Raw genomic sequence first — 22,760 nt, forward strand, 5'->3', positions numbered from 1 at the left:
TACTGAATATATAGAACAGACTTTTGTTTTTATTTTAAATTTATTGGTGATTTTTTTCTGGTTGGGAATAATACAGAAAACTGGATAACTATGTATCATACCATTTACAGAACCAAAAGGCAGTTTGGAAGTCACAACACTTTCTAACATGAGGTGCTGGCTTTGGGGTTTCTGTCCTGCCTGGTTTCTCTCCTCCCACCAGGTCCCACAGCCGTTTAGTCCCAGAGAAAATCAAACAGACGTCTTCATAAGTTATAAACTGATTGACCCATTAGCTCAAGCTTCTTATTAACTCTTATAACTTATATTAATCCATTATCCTTATCTATGTTAGCCACATGGCTCAGTACCATTTTCAGTGGAGCAGGTCACATCCTGTTAACTTTGCTATCTGGACAGGACTGCGGAAAGAGCTTCCTTCTTCCCAGAATACTCCTGTTCTCATTGACCCACCTCTACTTCCTGTCTGGTTTTCCTGCCTATACTTCCTGCCTGGCTACCAGCCAATCAGCTTTTATTTAAAACATAATTGACAGAATACAGAATTGTCCCAAACAAACACTTATATGGCCACTGGGAAATGCAGAGTTTTCTCCTAGTGTTTTTCTGGACTCTCAAAAGATTCAAGATGGGACAGTACCTCCAGTACCCTTCCCCAGAGGAGCTGAAAATTTTTTTCACATTAACACTCTCAAATGCTTTCTAATATGCCCCTTCAAGTAAAATTACAAGTGTGAAACTTTTGTCTGTTTATGTCCCATATGAGAATATGAGGAAAAGTACTTAAAAAATGCATAATAGACTCTTAAAATGGTTATCATAAACTTATCATAAATGGGATGTAGGAGAGGAAAAAAATCTAAGGATTTTTCCAGCTGGTCTCCTTATGACCTACTTGCTGCTGTTCATATGTTCATAACTTGGCTATACAATGTGTCTGGTTGTCACAGAAGCATATCATCTATAATTTCTTTCCAGAATGTTTCAGTAGGAAGACATAAAGATTTAAAGTGACTTTTTATACTATGACTAATGGAGATTCCACTGTCATTTCAAGATTCATCCACAAATGCAAGTAGCTGGGCTCTGGAAGCTGTTGTTTCAAGCCCTGGCTATGATGCTTAAACTGTTAAACTAGTGATAGGAATGCCACGAGGATGAAATTAGTTAAGAAATGGAGTGTCGGTAGAACAATGCCTAGCACATTAATAAACATACAGCAATTATTGATTTACATGTAGTATGTATTTATAAATTATTTATGTAAAATGTTTGTTTGTTTTTAACTAAATAAGATCTAGGGGTTTTTGTTTGTTTGTTTGTTTGCCAGTACAATGCTTTACTTGTAAGCCTGAGTAACACAGTATGGATTCCTAAAACCCATATTGAAAGACAGGCATGGATGGGACTAGAGAGATAGCTCAGAGGTTAAGAGCACATGCTGGTCTTGCAGAGGACTGGAATTAAGTTCCCAGCAGAAATATTAAGTGACACTCACAATTGCCCTTAGCTCCCAGGGATTTGAGGCCCTCTTCTGGCCATCGTAGGCACCAACATGAATGTATACACATGTGCACACACAGACATACACAAACACAGAAACACACACACATAGTACACATGAACACATGCACAAAAGTAAAAATAAATGAACCTTTACCAAAAAAATGCACTTTGTATAGGCCTGTTATTCACAGTGAGTCAGAGAACAAAGGATACCCTGATGCTCTTGGCCAGCCTAACCAACTAGCAAGCCCCAGGTTTTGTGAAAGATCCTGTCCTCCTCCCTGCAAAGGAAGGTGGAAGGCAGCTTAGAAAGATACCTGGCATCAACCACTGTCCTCAACATGCATGGGCACACATGTTCATGTATGCCCACATACACATGCATACACACCCAAAAAATACACACGAAATCATTGGAAAGCAATAAATAAAACATAATTTCAAGACTTACTTTCAATTTTATTTACTCTAGTAAATATGTACAATTCAAACTCGTGAAAACTACTCTTAAAGTAGAGAAGGAAAAGTTCTGGAGAGTATGAAAGAACTTAGGAGGGAGTTGGAGGTGGAATTAATATAAATACTATATACACATATGAAATTCTCAAACAATAATAAAAGATAAAAATATAGAGAATGACTCAGTGGTGAAGAATATGAAATGCTCCTCTAGAAGCTGAGGGTTCATTTCCCAGCAACCATGTCAGTCAACTCATAGTTGCCTGTAATACAAGCTACAAGGGATTAGATGTCTGGCCTTCAATACAATCTGCACACTCATATGCACATATGCTATAGACATACACACTCTTTTAAAATTTAAATAGTAATTCTTAAAATGCTCAAAGACAAAAAGCCTATGCTCTTCAAATTATGTAAGGCAGTTCACGCACTCCACTTCTTGTAGTGACAGGCAGTGCAGCGTTAGGCATCTGGAGCAGCTATTTCTATGGTCTACATGACATTGTTCAACAAGAAGAATTCTTTTGCCTGTGTGATAATTTCTACTAGAAAAAAGAATATTACAGAATAATAATAACAGGAGCTCGTTGATACAGATGGCATGTCTCGGCTCTCTGGAACTGCAGGAAAATGCAAGTTGGCTGAGGATTTTGTCATTGTTTAATTTCTTGGCTGATTATTTTTTAGCTTCACACTATTAATTTTCTCTTAAGTAAATCCAGACTAAGAACTAAAAATGTAGATCATTCTCCCTCATTTCTGCTTAGCTGTTTCTATAATTGGCTGCAGTGGTTTATTCTTTAACATTTCAGAAAGAGCATTGGGATCACTTCTAAATGTTAAAAGTAGTAAATGAGGAGAAACATGGATCAAATTTCACTCAGTTATTAGTAACCAAGACCGCTGTTATACATATGGGCCTGTCAACAGAGTCCAGAAGGCACACAGAGATAGTGAAAGACGAAAAGGAAACTTTCTGGTAGAAACTGTTTTTCAAAAATGAATGTAGTCTGATATTTAAGTCAAAAAAATAGCCACCTCATGAGAAACCATTTTGTTTATATTTAAAAACGTGCGAACCTGTTGATTTCAGCTATACAGAATTTGGGGGAATCTTTGAGCCTTTCAGGAGAGCTCCTAAACAAACTGTCCTCAGTCATTTTCACTTAAAAAAGACTTGAATCTCTCGCTTTGCCGCGCACGGTGGCCCCAGTCTGTACTCTATGCACTAGACCCCAGTTCGTGAGCTTCGGGAAAGGGGCTGGAGGTTGAGAATACACACGCAGAGACAGACCGACACACAGACTTTCCAACACTGATACCAAAGCCCCTCTTTATTAGCACCATGTAGGTTAAATACACTGCAGTCAATGGCCAACAGGTGAAAATCACATCCTCTGATCCTCTAAGCTAGGCGCAGCTTTTAGTAACTTCAATTAGAAGGTTCTAGGAGGAAAGAGCAGCTGAAGGCCAGGACTCATTAGTCCCAACATCCAGCTGAAGGCCAGGACTCATTAGTCCCAACATCTCACCCCTAAATTTTTTATAGGACAGAAGACCCTCCTACTATTTTAACTAATAAATTTAACTACTACTAAATTTAACACGTTTTATTCTTTAAACAAGAATTTTAGTCACTAAAATTTATAGAGTGTGAAGACCATTAAAAGTACATTTAAAATATCATAATTTTTAATTTATCATAAAAATGAAATCTCTGGAAATACTGATTTACTCTCCAAGAAACTCAGAATAGCATGCCAGAAATTTGAAAACACTGAAAAATATCTTTTTGTTTCACTGTATGTTATAATTCTACAAAGTATGTTGATGAATAAAAATACTTTTTAATTTTAATTGAAATAAATTACATCACTTTCCTTTTCCTTCCCTTGCTCTCCCAGGTATCCTACCTCCAACCCCTCCCCAACTCTCAAGTAGATAACTTCTTGTGCTTTATTATTGTTGCATACACACATATGTATGTATACATATGCATGTATATGTGTGTATGTATGTATGTATTGTGTACATATGTGTATGTATAGATATAAGAAGTATAATTATTTTTGTTGTTTGTGTGTATACGATTTTAAAACTAACCACTTTAATACTAAACAACCGAAAAGATTGTTTCTGAAAAGGTTGGGAAGGGCTAATTCTCCTCTCCAAGAAGGATTAGCTGCCTGTAGTTCTTTGTCTAGGGAAAGCATATACTTTTCTTTTTAATTAAAAAAGAGCCAACAAAATGTTGTATAATTCCAATATACAACAACAAATGACCATTCCCATTACAAAAGTCAGGAACTGAGTATATCTAGGAAAAGTAGGACCAAACAAGGATCAGAGTCTAGCAGAGCAAGCAACCAGAGAGCATCAGAGTCTCATGGCATCAGCTGGTGTCTAGCATCCCTTCAAGATCTATTGCCTGTGGAAAGTGGGGTCTCACTTGGTCAGATCCACTGAGTACCTGCTGGCTTCCTCATTGAATGGCCTACTTTTTGTGCATCTCCTCTATTCTAGCATATCAACTGTCACTTAGGTTTCACAGACTTTAATCAGTGGCTTCTCAATTCCTCTCTGCAGATTTTCTGACCCCGGAACACCTTGCGTGGCCTCAGTGGCTTTCTAGATCTATGTGCAAGCTTCCATTACTCTCATGGCTTCCATTTTGTATGCCCCTTAGCCTGGCTCACTTAGACCATAGTTACATTAGTATACTATACCTTTCTGTGTGAACACATAAAAATGCCTCCCTAGGAAGCCATTTTCTAACCAAGGGTTCTATTATCCAGTGAATTTACACTCATATCTAGAATCTTCAAATCGGTGGAGTTTTACAATCTAGATGTGTAGTGATGAGGTGAGCAGGCCTGCTTTGTGTCCCACCCGGCTCCTGCACAGCTAGCTTTACACCCAAAATAACAACACACAAATTATAGTCATTCAAACACTGCCTGGCCCATTAGCTCTAGCCTCTTATTGGCTAACTCTCACATCTTGATTAACCCATTTCTAATAATCTGTCTACCACCACAAAGTGGTGGCTTACTTTGAAGATTCTAACCACTGTCGGTCTTGGGTAGGAGAAGCATGGCGTCTGCTTCACTTCCTTCTACACAGCATCCTGTTCTGCTTACTCCACCTACCTAATTTTCTGTCCTATTAAAGGGCCAAGGCAGCTTCTTTATTTAACCAACGAAATCAACACAAAACAGAAGACCCACCCACATCATAGGTGCTTTCCTAATTGCCCCAATATGAATTCTATGCTCTGTAATAGCTTTAATCTCTTTAATGATTACAAATTGCAAATGCTTTGTCTGCATCTGTCTTTGTTGCAACTTTCAAGTTAACTCAAATCCCTTTCCTTACCAAACTGCAAGTTTTTAGGCATCATTCTGCTCTCTCCAGCTATAAGTCTAAGAGTAGTGAGCAATAACCACCTGTAGTATGCCACCTTGAAACTTTCTCCCCTGAACAACTCAGTTCAATATTTTTGAATTCATCTTCATTAAAATTTTCAGGACACAGATAGAATACAAAGATCCCCTGCTAAATTGTAACATGAATGGCTTCCTGCAAAATTCCTGACAGTGTCTTCATTGAGGGAAGTATTTCAAATTGTGGAAACACAGTTGGACCTAGAGATCACTGTGTTAAACAGAATGAATACTGCCTTCCTTCACTCTACTGGGCAATGTGGACTGGTATATCTCAGAGAAGCTGAGAGGGTGTGATGACCAGAGTTTGGGATGAGTAGCAGTGATAGGGTGACCAGTGGATAGCAAATCACATGGGAGCAAGAAGTTCTGATGCCACTGGACTGCAGAGTCAATATGATGGACTCGATGTTTCAGAATTCTGGAAAATGACTTTAAATCTTTTCACTATGAAAAATAAAAAAGTTTAATGAGACATATTTATCCTTATTGAAATATTGCTCAATGTGTGTGTGTGTGTGTGTGTGTTGAAACCTCACATAGTACCCCAATAGGTGTGTAATTTTCAAGCACTACTGTTAGATCAAAGTATTAAGTTAAAAATGAGTTTAAATTTTAATTCATAAATTTAAAATATCAAAAGATTCGAAGTCATTGAGGAGGAGTTTTGTTTGGGAAAGGTTCTGATACATACCAGGAAACACTTTAAAAGTAAAACGGTTTCCCAATTTTGGTAGTTACCATGTGAATAAAAACAATAATTTAATATATTATATCTTTTCAGATTTATATTGCCTATATCTGTGGAAACCATTGCATGGATAAGAAAATTATTTCATTTGTTATCAAACCCAGAGGAGATTATAACTGCAATTCCCTACCTATAAAACAGGCAGTGAAGAAGAATAGATGAAATAACTGGCTTTAGAAGTAGTGAATTGCAAGTGGGTAGAAAGAATACTGGCATTTTGTCAATCTGAGGTACTGCTGCAAGTTTACAACCTGGTAGACAAAATATAGACATGATTGAATGTTAAATAAGCTAGAATGATTTAAATCTGTAATAGAGTTCTGAGGTTGTTGAGATTTGTTTCGATTCTTCATTTTACTGGCTGCACATTAGAAATTGCTGAACTGATTCAAAACACCACATGCATCACAGACTCATTACTTATATAAAAATGGCAAATCTCTGTAATCCTCATCTTTCACAAACCTTCTCTGAAGAAAACCTGTTTCACCAACAAAGTATTTCTCTGAGGTTTTTATAAGAAAGTTAAAGAATGTCTTTGTTTTCTTTTTTCTAATACTATAATGAGAAGAATAAAGCCTTATGATCATATGGATTCTGCAAGCCTCCTTTATAGAAGTCATTACAGGTGTTGAGAGTATTTGAACATATATAATAAAACATATACATATATTTATGGGCACATATATATTATACACATACACACATGCTTCCTAAAATTCCAACTAAAAGAAAATAGTTATCAATGTCTATAATATAAAAGAATAATAAAGGAATTTTGTGATTATCTTCAGAATATAAATAAGTAATTTCTTAGATTTTGATTCTTACATAGTTAAGACTATTCATAACAACATCTGGCTATTTATAATTTTGCGATCTTGAAACCAATAACATGGGATAGCTTGGAAGATTTAACATCAAACCAATAAACTTTCTTTAAATTAAGTGGTGATTTTGAAAAATGCCTGAGGTTAAAGCATCTTGGGGCATGCTCATTGTTTTTAGCACAGTTCAGTCACTAGGATGATGCTGTGGTGTGAGGCATTTAGGGCAACAGACTAAACTTTACTAAAAGAAATGAGCTCAGATATTTTTGAAAATTTAGAAAAAAGAATTGATTATTTTCAAGTATATCTTCTAAGAGCAGTCACATTCTTAGAATATATATGTATGATTTACATATGTAGTTGTGCATATTGAAAAACCGAGTCAAAAAAGGAATGTGTACCAAAAAACTTCACTTACCTAAAATGGAAATGAAGAATAGCAGCTGAATTTTTATAAGTTCCCCTATTACTATGTTTTTTTTTTCACAAATGCAATAGGGACTACAAGTTTGCCTTTAACCTTCACATTAAAACTACATATTTCGTCTAGAGAACCATTAGGAAATAAATTACAGATTAAATTCTGACAATAGTCTGAAAAAAACCACAGTTCTTTAGTTCAGCCACTCTCAACAGAGAGTTTTTCATAAAATGCAAAAGAATGGCTCAAAAGAAACTTTTAACTTACAAGAAACTGAGGGAGTCGTCATCTAATTCCTTATCATTCTAAATGAGAAGTGAAAGTTGTCGCTGATGGATTTTAAGACTGCCAGAAGTAACTACAAATGGGTTATAGATAGAACTATGCCCAGAGTGCTTTGAATTCACACAGACAAGAATCTTGCTGAAAAGATTCACTGCTAATTTCATAAGGATAGTGAAATCAGTAAGAAAACAGAAAGTGATTTCATGAAGCACCTACTACATTCTTATCTGTAGGAAATGACCTCTAGAAACCCAGAGAATGAGAATACAAATTCCTACAGAAAAAAAAAAAGACAAAGCAAGACAAAGGCCAAGCACAGTATGACATGGCATACACAACAGCTGTGATAGGGATCTATTGAAAATGTCAGCATGAAGGCTAGCAAGGATATACAGTATTTAAATACAAGAGGAGGTATTACAAAGAGGAACAAGCTGAGAAATAACTCTGATGGGTGAATAGCAAAATGGAAGGCAGAGGCAGAATTGAACAATGAAAATGATGACAGCTGGTAGAACAAAATGGCAAGGTTGACTAGGAAAGCATCCTTTGCTGGAGAGAATGGTCAGCTAGACTAGACTTATAGATATGACCCACTCATCTCTTCTGAGATGCAGTTATACTATAAAGGTTCAAGGATCCAAAGCATCAAATGGAATGCCTAATACTGCCAGCAGGCTCAAGAAACATATTTTACTTTTCTATCCCTTGGTTTCTTTATCTGTGTAATAGGGGTTTAGCAATGCAAGGAAGTGTTTGCAAGCTCTTAAAATCTAACAAAACTCACAATATTGAGAAGAAACTTTAACAGCAGTCAGTGATCAGGAGCTATCACAAAGGTATAAAAAATACAAAGGGGGCATAATTCAGGTACCCATAGCAGTGACTCAGCATTCCTCCTAAGCACTCAAAATCCACTACCATTCTCACTTGAATATTTGCTCAGAATTTGGTGTTGAGTTACAAAGATAGCTTTTGATTTTCTCCACTTTTCCTACCTAAGTGTTGGTCTTCGATTGCTATCTCCTGGCTCTCTGAAGCCAAGGAACAAATAAAAGACAGTGCCCAGTTTTCAGGATGCAAACCAGGTCTTCTTGACCCCTGTGTATAAGAGTGCTGACGGTTCATCTCACCTCTAGAATTGACGATAAGTTCTTTGTTCATATGGGTAAGATTAATAACTTTTAGGGGCATTATAGAGCATAAGTTAATATTCTCTCCAAATGGAAAAATTCCTTAGGTTTGAATTCTATGCATGATAAATGGGGAGCTTTATTGCACCTTTTGACCTTTAGCTCATCTTTCTTTAAAATATACATTCAAATGTAAAATCTAGCATTTGCATACACGGAAGCAATTTAATATGGCTACCCTTTCTAACCTGAAAGGCTTTGAGATCAGGAAAAAAATGTTTGAATTACAAGTCCAACATTTTCATCATTGGCATTGGCAGAGACAGTTTTTTGTGTGTGTCATAAAAATAGCCATGTGCCATTCAGATTGAATCATCAAGAGTGAAGAAAGAAAAATAAGCATTGATAGATTCCTATTTCAGGTAAATATCATTTTTTTACTCAATTGAAATTTTATCTCTTAAGCCTGTACAACTGGAGAGAGCAAATACATTCTCTTCTTTGAAACAAATTGAAGTTATTTATGTCAAATATTCTGCCTAATAGAGATGTATTGGGAACTGTAGCAATTGGTGTGGTAGAAGAAGTAAATGACGCTCAACCTCTGATCGTTGCTTCTGCACTAAACTACAAGTCAGAGTTACCTGTTTTTCATGCATTGCCATCGGTCCTCTGATGATCAAATCAGTGCTCGATAAAGCGATGATCAGGCATGCGTACAGATCCTACCCAGTATGCGATATTCATCAATCTACTGAAAATTATTCTGCATGGAACCCCATAAATGCAGTCTATGTCTGATCTTTTATAAGTAGTCAGCAAAGATTTATGAATTTCTCCTTTCTGCTTTGATTTAGAAGTAATTTAGTAATTTCAGAACTACCCACTCTAAGGGGGAAAAAAGTGCTGCAATACCATGGAAGCCATGCTACAACTGCAGAAACAGAGGTGGTGACTGCTTAAGTGATGACTTTAGTGTCCTGATCGTCATTTGTGGGAAAACTAGAGGACAACACACATGCGCACACATATATCTATACAAGCTATCGCCAGACATTGTAAAAACATTTAATTCCCTGTCACTCAGATGGCAATCCGTGGCCCTTTATGGACTCAAAAAGAAATAATGGTACAGAGAAACAAAAAGGAGATGCATATATGAGTATACTTTCATAGAGGAGGTTGAAGAGTGAGCTTCATTTTTTAAAAACACAAATACATTAGCTCCTGCAGCTGGAAATCCCTACCTGCAACACATCTCTCTGTAATTGCCCTAAAATGCGTGTTCCTTGCTCTCTTGCAGGCCGACCAGTAATGATCGTGGTGGAGTATATGGAGAATGGATCCCTCGACTCCTTTTTGCGGGTGAGGTGCTCTTTTCTGATGCTATTCTGAGATCTATACTTGAAGTAATTCATCATGGATTAATTTTTACATAATATTAAGCATGGGTTTTCTGCAGAAAATGGCAGCATTTTCTCTGGGTGTAATATTCTGGGTCTGTGATGCATTAAAGCATTACTGAAGGGACAGGATATATGCTTAATAATATAATTGATTTCTCCTATAAATTTACTTGCCATATTAATAATTATATACTAAATGTTTCTGCCATCAATTAATAAGTAAAAATAAAACTCAATTGCCACTTATAGCTATTCATGAAGCCATATCACATTTACCAACTTAATATGATATTTATACATTTTCTAAAGTGCTGAGTCCTTACATTGGTGTCCCAAATTCTGCCAATTTTGTCCCTCATGTTTATTTGGCTGTCTAAAGAGGAAAAGAACAAATAGCATTCCTTTAGCAATGATATCTCTTAGAATAAAAGGCTAAAACTCATTCTGTTTAAGATAACTTTACATGAGTATATAGTGAAACATACAAAAACTGGGAAAGTCTCAACATTATTTTTTGAAGTGTATTCATCACGTTAAGTGTCAAAGCACCACAGATGCTTTGAAAATGCACATTGAGAGTGGCAATTGAATGAAATATGAAAATATTCACTGAAGCCAATATTTTTATCCTCAGGAAAGGTGATGTATATGCATGCCGGTGAACTTTTTAATGTATCCAATAAATGGCATAAGTATTATCTGTGCTTATGAAATGGCTGAGACTTTTCCATTTAGAATGTGTTGTCTTCCTTTATATTTCCACCTCATTTTCTGTTCCGTGCTACTTGAACATTTTCTGTTTGTATCTTGTCTGTCTCCCTTGATCTTATTTCTACTTATTTTGTTTGATTCTTGTTCTCTTCTTCCGACTGCTCCCAATGTTGGTGGTGATGATGTATCTGTCTTCTGACTTGACTTGATGTCCAGATTCAATACCTGAAGCTGAATTCAGCAGCATCTTCAGGTTGTCATAAATAGAAACTACATCTACAGCACACACTCTTAACCAAGTGTGGTTTTTAAACCAAAATGAAATTCATAGGTTGCAGGCATGAGCTGTTTGTTCTCAGCTGTGCCCACTTCAGAACATTCTACCTTTAAATTTTATCTATAAATGCTCTAAATTATTTTAGAATAATTTATCTTGGCTACCCATGGTACTTGAAATACACATACACATATGTCTTTTCATTACTTTTGTCCCGAACATATTTTTATCAGATACATTTCAAAATGACTCATTATCTCATAATATTTGTCATAGGCTGGTTTTACATTTTTAGAACAACTACCCAAAGCAAAATATAGCAGCAAATATTGAGCCGACATTTAATTTAAATTACTGCTAAAAATTGGAGCAAATAGCTGGTAAAGAAAATTAAGTAGAAAATATAAGTTTAAGATATATTTTTTATTTTACTGAATAAGGAACAAATAATAATATGTACAAAGACTCAATAATTAAAAGGTATGACATCCTATATTACATGTTTGTAAATGGTATATGTCATGAGTTAACATTTCAAAACTAGCATTTTTCAGCTCTAATGATACACCAAATAGGTTCCTGACAATCTAGGATGAAGCAAAGCTTTTATTGGTGCTGGCCCCCATTAATACTGCTATGAAAATTTGGATGGCTACGTCTGTTCATTCTCACTCTGCTTCATACTGGCTGTGGGTCCTTAGGGATGCTGGCAGCTTTCCTATGTCTTCTGTCTGTGTGAATAATGGTATTGTAAAGTGGACCTACGTCCTAAAGTTGTTAAAAGAACTTTATTGACTGTTGTAGAGTTTATAAGAAAAGATCCACACGTAAATCTTCATGACTCAAAAAGTGATGTGTTTCTATGCTGTGAGGTCTCTTGATTAAACTGGTATTTGATTCTTTCTGTAAGAGACCTTCAACTCTGCATGCAGTGGATATTGCCTCTGCACATGCATGTTTCACTAAAGTAAAAATTATATCATTGAAGTATACAAAGAACACTAAAAGATCTAAACATTAAATGACCTATTTAATAAATGGGCCAAAGAAAAGAAGAAATGGTTCTCAAAAGTTGAATTACAAATGGCCAGTAAACCTATTATTCTTAGCCATTGAAGAAATACAAATAAACACTACCTTAAGATTCCATCTCACCCCAGACATAATGGCATTCATAAAGAAAACAAATAGCAAATGATAGAAGGTATGTAGACAGAAGCTAACCCCTCACACACTGTTGGTAGGAACATAAACTTATCCAGCCACTGTGAAAATCAATATGAGGTTAATCAAAAACCTGAAAACAAAACCACCATATAACCCCACTCTATGCCCCTATATATTTATCTGAAGGACTCCAACTCAATGCAGCACCTAGATATTTGCTCATCAGTGTTTATTGTAGAACTGTTCAAAATAGCCCAGTAATAGAACCAAGTTATGTGTCTGTGAACAAAGGAACAGCTAAAATGTGGTGTGTAGAGCCACTGGAGCTTTTTTGGTTATAGACAAGAATGAATTATTTTATTTGCAAGAAATTGGATACAGCTTGAGAAACTCATATTAAACTCATTGTCATCTGAGAATGACAAATATCATATTTTTCTCTCATATGATATCTTATTCACTGTTCTAATACTGTTAAGAGACACCATGACCAAGGCAACTTTTTTAAGAGAAAGCATTGGTGACTTGCTTACAGTTTTGGAGGTTTAGTCCACTACCCTCCTGGCAGGAATTATGGCAGCATGCAGGCAGATGCTAAAGCAGAAGCTGAGGACTGCATCCTGATCCACAGTCAGAGAGAGACTCTGGGCTTGCATGGACCTTTGAAGCCTCATAGCCTACTTCCAGTGGCACACTTCCTCCTACAAGGCCACACCTCTTAATCCTTCAACTCCTTTCAAGTAGTGCCATAAACTGGTAACTAAATATTCAAATATATGAGTCTATGGGGAACATTCTTATTTAAACATATGTGTCCTAGATTTTTACAAAGATGCATAAAATCATATCTGTATATATGACTTAAAGTCAATACGAAGCTGTCTAGGGGGAAATTGAACTGCTGAGAGGAGCAGAGGGGAAAAGGAGAGGGCAAGAGGGAGTATGGGGTGATAATTCAGTGTAAATTGTATAATTGTAAGCAACTGTCTTTCTATAGCCCAGTACTAGGTACAATAAATAAATTCCAAATGGAAAATTAATAATTTTAAGACAGCAAATTTTAATAGATGTATAAATCAAAGTGCTTTTTAAAGAAAATATTAGAAATACTAAGTCTATAAGCATTCTGGATTTTTCTTAAAAATAAAAAAAAAACCTTACATGGTTAAAATACAAGAAGAATCTGGGCATGAATGTTCATATCTAATGTCAGCAATTCAAAAGCTGAGGCAGGAGGATTAAAATGAGTTCAAGACCATCTAAGGCTACATAGGTAGCCTTTATCTCAAGATATATTTAAAAAATGTAACTAGACAAAAATAAGAATGAGGACAACAATAGCCACTAACATCTTTCCTTTCCGTAACATCCTGTTTCCTCTTTGACAGCAGAACTCTTCTCCACGAGCTCAAAGTGTGCCATATAAACCCGCGTCGACAGCGGGCACTCAATTCTCCTTGCCAGTCACAAATAAAATATATAAGAATACATATATATAGCCCATAAATTCTGAAAAGCTCAGTCATTTTTCCAACCACTGCTTTAGAATTTGATAATCGCAGCTTCCGTGAGCACAGAAAGCAGGCAGTCGCTGAATGTGCTACGTGGTGGGGGAGCCAGACATGGCTCATTAATAGCCTTCTGTGCTTACTGGAGGCAGAAACATTTCCCTTCGGTCTCCCACACTGTCTGAAAATCACTTCAATTTGCTATTTTATTATGAAGGAGTTGTAGCACAACTAAGTACAAGATTGCAACCCACTTCCACTGCCAGTGGCTGGCTTGCTGACTGGCTCCGAATTCATAAATCTAATGCTATTTGGGTCCTTGGGAACATTTTTCCTGATACATATTACCTGTGGGATGCTTGGTCAAGAGTTCAGGTGGGTGTGAAGAAAGAGAATTGGGTGTGTGGTACTACATGTGCTTTTGGTTTAAAAATACAATGCATTACACCTTAGTGAGGAAATCCTAACTCTGACTACCCAGAAGCATAATGTCACAGGGTTTTCCGTCTTTGGCAGTGGAATAAACTCATGATAATTAAGTGTATTCTTAATCATCACCCCTACACAGTATCTCTTCTGTGACACAGATGAATTTCATAAGATTTTTAGAAACTGAACGAATACTGTTAGTATCTAAACCTTACAACTTACATTTTATAACGTGTGTAGCTTCTTTGTCGTAAGACATAATCTCACAGCAGACTGACTAGTCATCTGGCCATTATACAAGATCTCTGCCCTCTCTTCCACTAGGTTCCCTGAGCCATAGGTGTAGGGGTTGCAGTGTGTATGTGGACTAAGTACCTCACATCAGTGGGTCTCTGCATTTTGGTCAATCATGGATTTCTGTAATGAGCCCCATCTGTTCCGATATGAAGCTTCTTTGATACGCTTTCCTGTGAACATAAGCTTAAGTATTTAAAATGCAATTAAAATTATGCTGATTTGGGAAAGCGGCAGTAGTAGATGTCCCTCTAAGATCCATGATCTCACTAGGCACTAGCCACAGATAGTAAACTAGGTTTACAGGACCAAGTAGGATTTCCCTCCTGCTGAGTGAGCTGTAAGTCCATTTAGACAGCTATTTGTGACAACCGTGATTTAAGTACCAATAGTGTACCTTTAGTGCACTGTCTTGTCCATGTTAGCCATGGTGGTCCATGGGCATCACAGCTGGTAAGACTACTAACGCTTTCCTCCCTTAGCAGCTTGTATATCACCTTCCAGTACCGTGAAAGCCAGTACTTCAGAAGGAGGCTTTGGGGTCAGATCCAGGTCTAATTCTGTACTGTTTCAGAAGCACATGATGTCTTCAGCAATAGGACTCACCTTCAGCTTCGAAGGAGGCAACCAGGGGAAACACAAATAGATTATAATGTTCTAAAAAATCTATGGGAGACACTGGAACGACAACTTGGAAAGAGGTTTCTCATGCTTAGTACTGGAGATTTTGTTAAATAGTCTATGGCTCTCAGGGGAGAGTGCTGTTGGAGAAGGCTGCTTGTTAGTTCTCAGGTGCCCAGCTAGCTTAGACCTGAAATAATCACACAGAAACTGTATTAATTAAATCACTGTTTGGTCCATTAACTCTAGCTTCTTATTGGCTAACTCTTATATCTTAATTTAACCCATTTCTAGTAATCTGTGTATCGCCACGTGGCTGTGGCTTACCAGCTACAGTTCTGGCATCTGTCTGCAGCTGGGCTACATGGCATCTCCTGACTCTGCCCTTCTTTCTCCCAGCATTCAATCCAGTCCTCTCTATCTAGTTCTGTTCCACCCCATCCTGCTCTGCTATAGGCTCAAAGAAGTTCTTTATTCATTAATGGTAATCTCAGCATACAGAGGGAAATCCCACATCAGGGACCATTATCACCTTAAGTGCCATAATGATATAATTTCATATAATTTGCATATGCCTTCATTTTAAATATTTATTTATTTATTGTAATTTTAGGTAAATATATAAAACAATATAACTGAAACTCAGTGTCCATTAGCCAGTTTTACCTACTTATATCAGCTCCTGAAAATCATCATTCTAATTTCAATTCTTAAAGTTATTACATATTATATTATTAAATAACATATTCAGAATACATAGAAGGATATCATGCATATAATGCAGTACCAACAATGTCTTCTAAAATAGTATTCTTATATATTTCAGAATGCATTACTAAAAAATTTCATAATTGTTTTCCAATTCTTTTCTTCCCTTTTTTATCAATGGTTTTGTTTTCTACTATTAAAAAGACCTAGATATACCTCAGGAATATGACTATTTAATAATGCATATGCACTCATATCAGCATTTCAAAAGCAATGTGAGTCATTTGAAGTGCTCCTTGAACAAATGCAAAGCAAATATTAATTTAAAAAATTAAAGGGATCTTTTAAATATTTATGTCCTCAAATTATAAATCTAGTAAAGATGGCATTTTACCTTATGCTAGTTATTTATTAATAATGAGAGCTGAATTTTATTAGCATACTTTTCTTGAAAATTGTGTGTGCCTGGTTATATTCATGCAGAGGCACAAGAATGAAATTAATCTTTATCATAGTCATTTTATGTTCAACAATGAAAAAATTGTACTTACTGACTAATACTGCTTCAAACCATGAAATTTATAGTTGAATCTCATCTTAATTAATTTTAAGAGGAAATAGGTGAAACTTAATGCAGAGCATTGTTATTATTTGGCATATCTGTTCCAACATAGCAATAAAGACAATCTAAAGTAACTGTGACAACAATTATTTAATTTTGGAAAAGAAAGGTGTACTAGAACCCATACAAGGTAGGCTTGACTGTTGACAGAGGTTTCTGTCCTGCCCAGTCCCACAGCCGTTCAGTCCCAAAGAAACACACAGAGGTCTACATTAATTATAAACTGGTTGGCCCACTAGCTCAGGCTGCTTATTAACTAATTCTTACATCTTAAGTTAACTCATAATTCTTTTTTGTGTTAGCCATGTGGCTTGGTACCTTTTATCAGCAAGGTGTCCTGGTCACCCCACCTATATGTCCTTACTGGCTACTGGCCAATCAGTATTTTGTTAAACCAATACAACTGACAAACCTTTACAGGGTACAAGACCATTGTCCCACAGCACTTGACTTTTCTGGTTCTACTTTCTTTTTCTCTTTTCTTTTCTTTCTTTTTTCTTTTTTCTTTAGGTTTGGTTGCTTTGTTTTATTTTTCCTTTTTTTATTACTTAAAAAAATACCAATCCAAATTCCCACTCCCTCTCCTCCTCCCAGTTCCCTCCCTCTCTCTCTACAGACACTCCCCCCTCCCTTCCAACCCTAAGGGAGTGCCATGCACCCCACCCTGTGGAAAGTCCAAGGCCCTTCCTACTATGTCTAGGTTGAGCAAGGTTTACATCCAAAAAGAATAGGATCCCATGAAGCTGGTGTATACAAATAGAGACTCATTCCAGTGTCACTATCAGTGTCCCTCAGTCTGCCCCATCTGTCAACCCCCTTCAGAGGGGCTTGGTTGTTCCCATGCTTGTTCACTCCCAGTCCAGTTGGAGTTGGTGAGCTACCATTAGCTCAAGCAAACTGTCTCAGTGGTTGATCCCCTCATGGTCTTGAATTCCTTGCTCATACTCTCACTCCCTCCACTCTTCAACTGGATCTTGGGAGCTGAGTCCAGTGCCCCAATGTGGGTCATTGCCTCTGTTCCCTGTGGGTTATTGGACATTTTTCTAGACCCAGGTTTCTTGCTAACTCCATACAACCAAAAAAGATACAATGGAAAAAAGAAAGCATCTTCAACAAATGGTTCTGTCCTAACTGGATGTCAACCTGTAGAAGAATGAAAATAGATCCATATCTGTCATCATGTACAAAACTCAAGTCCAAATGGATTAAAAAGCTCAATATAAATCCTACCACACTGAACCTGATAGAGGAGAAAGTGGGAAGTAACCTTCAATGCATGGGCACAGGAGACGACTTCCTAAATATAACTATAGTAGCACAGACAATAAGAGCATCAATAAATAAGTGGGACCTCCCGAATCTGACAAGCTTCCGTAAAGCAAAGGACACAGTCAATAAGACAAAAAGGCAGCCTACTGAATGGGAAAAGATCTTCACCATCTGTTTTCTTTTAGATGGAGTAGATCTTTACTTTCTTTGCCTTGTTTTTATCTTAGGTTCCTGGGTGACTTTATATATTTTTTAATTTTTACAAAATAATGGATTCCATTGTATCATTTTCACACTTGTCTGATTTTTTTTAATTTTTTAACTAAATATTAAAGTATTAATAGCTAATATCCCAAATATGTCTCATTAAAATTTTAGTGTTGTCATATGTGGTATCACTCATCCTGTTCCATAAAATTAGCCTTTACTAGTCTGATTTTTATTTCTCCTTTTACATAGAAGAATTTTTCTGATTGTTTTAATTTTAATTTTTTGAGAATTTCATAAATGAGTTCTGTAATACTATATCATTACGACCCTTTTCCAGTGCCTCCTGAGTCATCTTCATTCCCTCTTGAATTTGTGACCTTTTCTGTAATTATTACTTTGAAAACTTTATATACATATATAAGCTACTGAGTCCAATTATTGTTTCCTGGATATAGATATGTTAAGGCTGATTGTTTACTGTTGGTAAAACTACCAGACACATAACACCTGAAGAAATCTGATGTACCCTGTGTATCAGAGTAACTATAGCCTTGTAAAAAGAGTTTCGCAATGGTCCTTCTGTTTCTATTGTTTGAAACAATTTGAAGAGTATAAGTATTAGCTCTTCTTTGATATTCTTGTAGAATTATGCACTGAAACCATCTGACCCTGGACTTTTTTTCTGGTTGGGGGACTTTTGATGGCTGTTTCTATTTTCTTAAGGGTTGTAGATCTATTTAAATTGTTTATCTGGTCTTGATTTAATTTTGGTATGTGGTACTTATCCAGAAAATTATTAATTTCTTTTAAGATTTTCCAATTTTGTCAAGTACAGGTTTTAAAGTATGACCTTATTCTTCTTTAGATTTCTGTTGTTAGGTTCCCCTTTTCATATCTGGTTTTCTTATTTGGGGTATTTTCTCTCTGCCTTTTGGTTAACTTGGATAAGTGTTTATATAGTTTATTGATTTTCTAGAAGAACCAGGTCTGTGTTTCATTGATTCTTTGTATTATTTGCTTTTTTGATTTTATTGATTTCAGCCCTCAATTTTATTATTTCCTGTCATCTGCTCTTCCTAGATGAGTCTGCTTCTTTTTTTTTCTAGAGCTTTCAAATATGTTAAATTGCTCGTGTGAGATTCTCCATTTTCTTTATGTAGACTCCTGGTGCTATGAACTTTCCCCTTAGCACTGCTTTCATAGTGTCCCATAGGTTTGGGAATGTTGTGTATTCATTTACATAGAATTCTAGGAAGTCTTTAACGTCTTTATTTTTTTCCTTGACACAGGAGTGATTCAGTTGAGAATTGTTCAATTTCCATAAGTTTGTAGACTTTCTGGAATTAATATTGTTGTTGAATTCTAAGTTTAAGCCGTGGTGTTCTGATAAGAAACAGAGGGTTACTGCAATTTTTTTGTATCTGTTAAGGTTTTCTTTTGTTACCTAGTATGTGGCCAGACCTGTCCATTGGTGAGAATAGGGTGTTGAAGTCTCCCACTATTAGTGTATGGGATTTGTTGTAAGATTTAAGCTTTAGTAATGATTCTTTTGCATACATGGGTGCTCTTGTATTTGAGACATAGACATTAAGAATTGAGACTTCATCTTGATGGATTTTTTCTGTGATGATTGTGAAGTTTCCTTCTCTATCTCTTTTGATTGATTTTAGTTTGAAATCTATTTTGTTATATATTAGGATTGCTACACACACTTGTTTCTTAGGTTCATTTGATTGGAAAATCTTTTTCCAAGTCTTTACTCTGAGGTAATTTCTTTCTTTGGGTTGAGGTGTGTACACTAAAAGGATGGGTCCTGTTTTTGTATTCATTCTGTTAACCTGTATTTTTTGTAGGTGAATTGAGTTTATTGATATTAGGAGATGTTAATGACCAGTGATTGTTAATTCCTGTCATTTTTCAGTGGCAGTGTTTTTGTCTTTCCCTTCTTTAGGGTTTGCTGATATGAGGTTATCTGTTGCCTCTGTTTTAATGGGTGCCCCTAACTTACTTGGGGTAAAGTTTTGCTTCTAGTACTTTCTATAAGGCTGTATTTGAGTATAGGTATTGTTAAATCTCGTTTTGTGATGGAATATCTTGTTTTCTCTGTCTATAGTGATTGAAAGCTTTGCTGGGTTTAGTAGTCTGGTCTTGCATCTGTGGTCTCTTAGTATCTGCAGCCCATCTGTCCAGTACCTTCTGGATTTCAGAATTTCCACTGAGAATCAGGTGTAATTCTGATAGGCTTGTCTTTATATGTTACTTTTTTCCTTTGCAATTCTTAATATTCTTTCTTTATTGTGTATGTTTAGTGTTTTGAATATTATATGGCAAGCAGATTGGGGGGGGTCTGCTGTGTGACAGTGGTCTTATACACTGTAAAGTTTTATAAGTTGTACTGGTTTAATATAATGCTGATTGGCCAGTAGCCAGGCAGAAAGTATAGGAGGTGCGACCAGAGTAGGAAAATTCTGGGAAGAGGAAAAGTTCAGTCTGCAGTCAACAAGAGGAAGCCAGACAGAGGAAGCAAGATGAGAATGCCTCGCTGATAAGAGTTACCAAGCCACATGACTAACACAGACAAGAATTATGGGCTAATCTAAGATATGAGTTAATAAGAAGCCTGAGCTAATAGACCAACCAGTTTATTATTAATATAGGCCTCTGTGTGTTTCTTTGGGGATGAACAGCTGTGGAATTGGGCAGGACAGAAACCTCTGTAAATAGGAGTTCAGTCTTTTAGGTGTTCTGTAGGCTTCTTGTACCTTCACAGGCATGTTATTCTTTAGGTTGGGAAAGTTTTCTTCAATGATTTTGTAGAATATATTTTCTGTGCCTTTGAGCTACAATTCTTCTCCTTCTTCTATCCCTATTATTCTTAGGTTTGGTCTTTTCATGGTGTCCCAGATTTTCTGGATGTTTTGTGTTAAGGATTTGTTGGATTTAGCATTTTCTTTAACCAATGAATCTGTTTCCTTTATAGCTTCTTTAACTCCTGAGATTTTCTCTTCCATATCTTGTAATGATATGCTTGCATGCATAGTTTCTGTTTATTTACCCAGATTTTCCATTTCCAGAATTCCCGTGGTGTATGTTTTCTTTATTGTCTCTATTTCAGTTTTCAAGTTTTGAACTGTTTGAATTGTTTGCTTCACCTGTTTCATTGGTTTTCTTTAAGAGATTTGTTGCTTTCTTCCAACTTTTGTTTGTCTTTTCCTTAATTTTTAAGGGAATTTTTTATTTCCTCTTTAAGGGTTTTTATTGTCAGGCTGGGTGATGGTGGCACACACCTTTAATCCCAGCACTCGGGAGGCAGAGGCAGGTGGATCTCTGTGAGTTCGAGACCAGCCTGGTCTACAGAGCTAGTTCCAGGACAGGCTCCAAAGCCACAGAGAAACCCTGTCTCGAAAAACCAAAAAAAAGGGTTTTTATTGTCTTCATAAAGTTATATTTAAGAATATTTTCTTCTGAGTTAGGATGTTCCGGTCTTCTTTTTGTAGGACTGGTGCAGGAGGTCCTTCTGTCTTTGTTTTGCTTTCATTGGTTAATAAAGAAACTGCTTTGGGCCTGTTGATAGGGCAAAACTTAGGTAGGCAAGGAAAACTAAATGGCATGCTGGGAGAAAAAAGGCAGAGTCAGAGAGAAACACCATGGACCCACCACCAGAGATAGATTTGCTGAGACTTAGCTGGTAGAGCATGACCTCGTGGTGATATACAGATTAATAGAAATGGGTTAAATTAATATTTAACATTTATCCAATAAGAAGTCAGAGCTAATGGGCCAAGCAGTGATTTAATTAATACAGTTTCTGTGTGATTATTTCAGGGCTAAGCTAGCCGGGTGACCAGGATGAACAAGCAGCCCCCTTTTGCAGCACAGGACCACTATGTTCAGGTGTTGCCATATTGCTCTCTTGGCTGTTGAATGTATTCTTGTGTTGGTGCCTATACATCTCTTCCTTCAAGGGGTGCAGCTGGGTCCTGTCTTTCAGGTGGGTTTCTTTTCCTCCAGTTGGTACAGGTGGGACCTATGACTTAGGAGGTCACTTCCTCCTGGTGCAGGTGTGTCATTCCTCTGGTAGTTGCTGATATAGCTCTGGGGATTCCTCTTTAGGTTCAGTCAGGGTCAAAACTCCAGTGGTTTTAGGTACAGTGGGGGATGATTGCAGATGTTACATTGTTGCTCTGGGGTCTCTGGGTTTGTTGGTTGGGGTGGGGCACAGGATGTTCCTCAGTGGGCTAGAGCCTCAAGAGCAGAGTCTTCTAGCTGGAAACCCAGACATTCACCTCTCCAGGGGCAATTAGGGTCATGGCTTCAGTAATCAGAGATGTGGTAGAAGATGGTTGCAGGTGTGAGGAGGCTGCTTTCAGATCTCTAAGGCTTTGCTGGGTGGAGTTGAGGCACAGGATGTGCCTCAGGTACCTTTGATCTAGAGATCTTTGCCCTCCAGCAGGAAAGCCAAACACTCACCTCTCCAGGGGCAGCCAGGGCCAAGGCTCTGGTTGTCTCAAGTGCAGTGGGGGATAATTGTGGGTCCCCATCAATTTTCTTAATCTTAGCCATTCTGACTGGTGTACTTATTAATTTACATATAACATAAAATTATACTTGTAAATAGAAAGAAGTACTCTATGTACCTATCTGCACTCCCATGTGGTCTTCCCTTTAGGTTTTAATTATATAGGAGGTTCTAGATTTACATAACTA

General features: G+C 36.8%; 1 protein-coding gene across 1 annotated transcript in view; it reads left to right on the forward strand.

Annotated features, from left to right (window-relative positions):
• The window catches only part of Epha6 (EPH receptor A6), a 917,349-nt gene that overhangs the window by 755,107 nt on the left and 139,482 nt on the right, over window positions 1–22,760 (forward strand). The window contains exon 13 of the mRNA XM_038345322.1: window positions 10,135–10,196. Within this exon, the coding sequence (XP_038201250.1) occupies window positions 10,135–10,196 (62 nt within the window). The remainder of the gene's footprint in view (window positions 1–10,134; window positions 10,197–22,760) is intronic.

Source organism: Arvicola amphibius, chromosome 10 (genome assembly GCF_903992535.2).
Source record: "Arvicola amphibius chromosome 10, mArvAmp1.2, whole genome shotgun sequence".
Classification (NCBI taxonomy): domain Eukaryota; kingdom Metazoa; phylum Chordata; class Mammalia; order Rodentia; family Cricetidae; genus Arvicola; species Arvicola amphibius.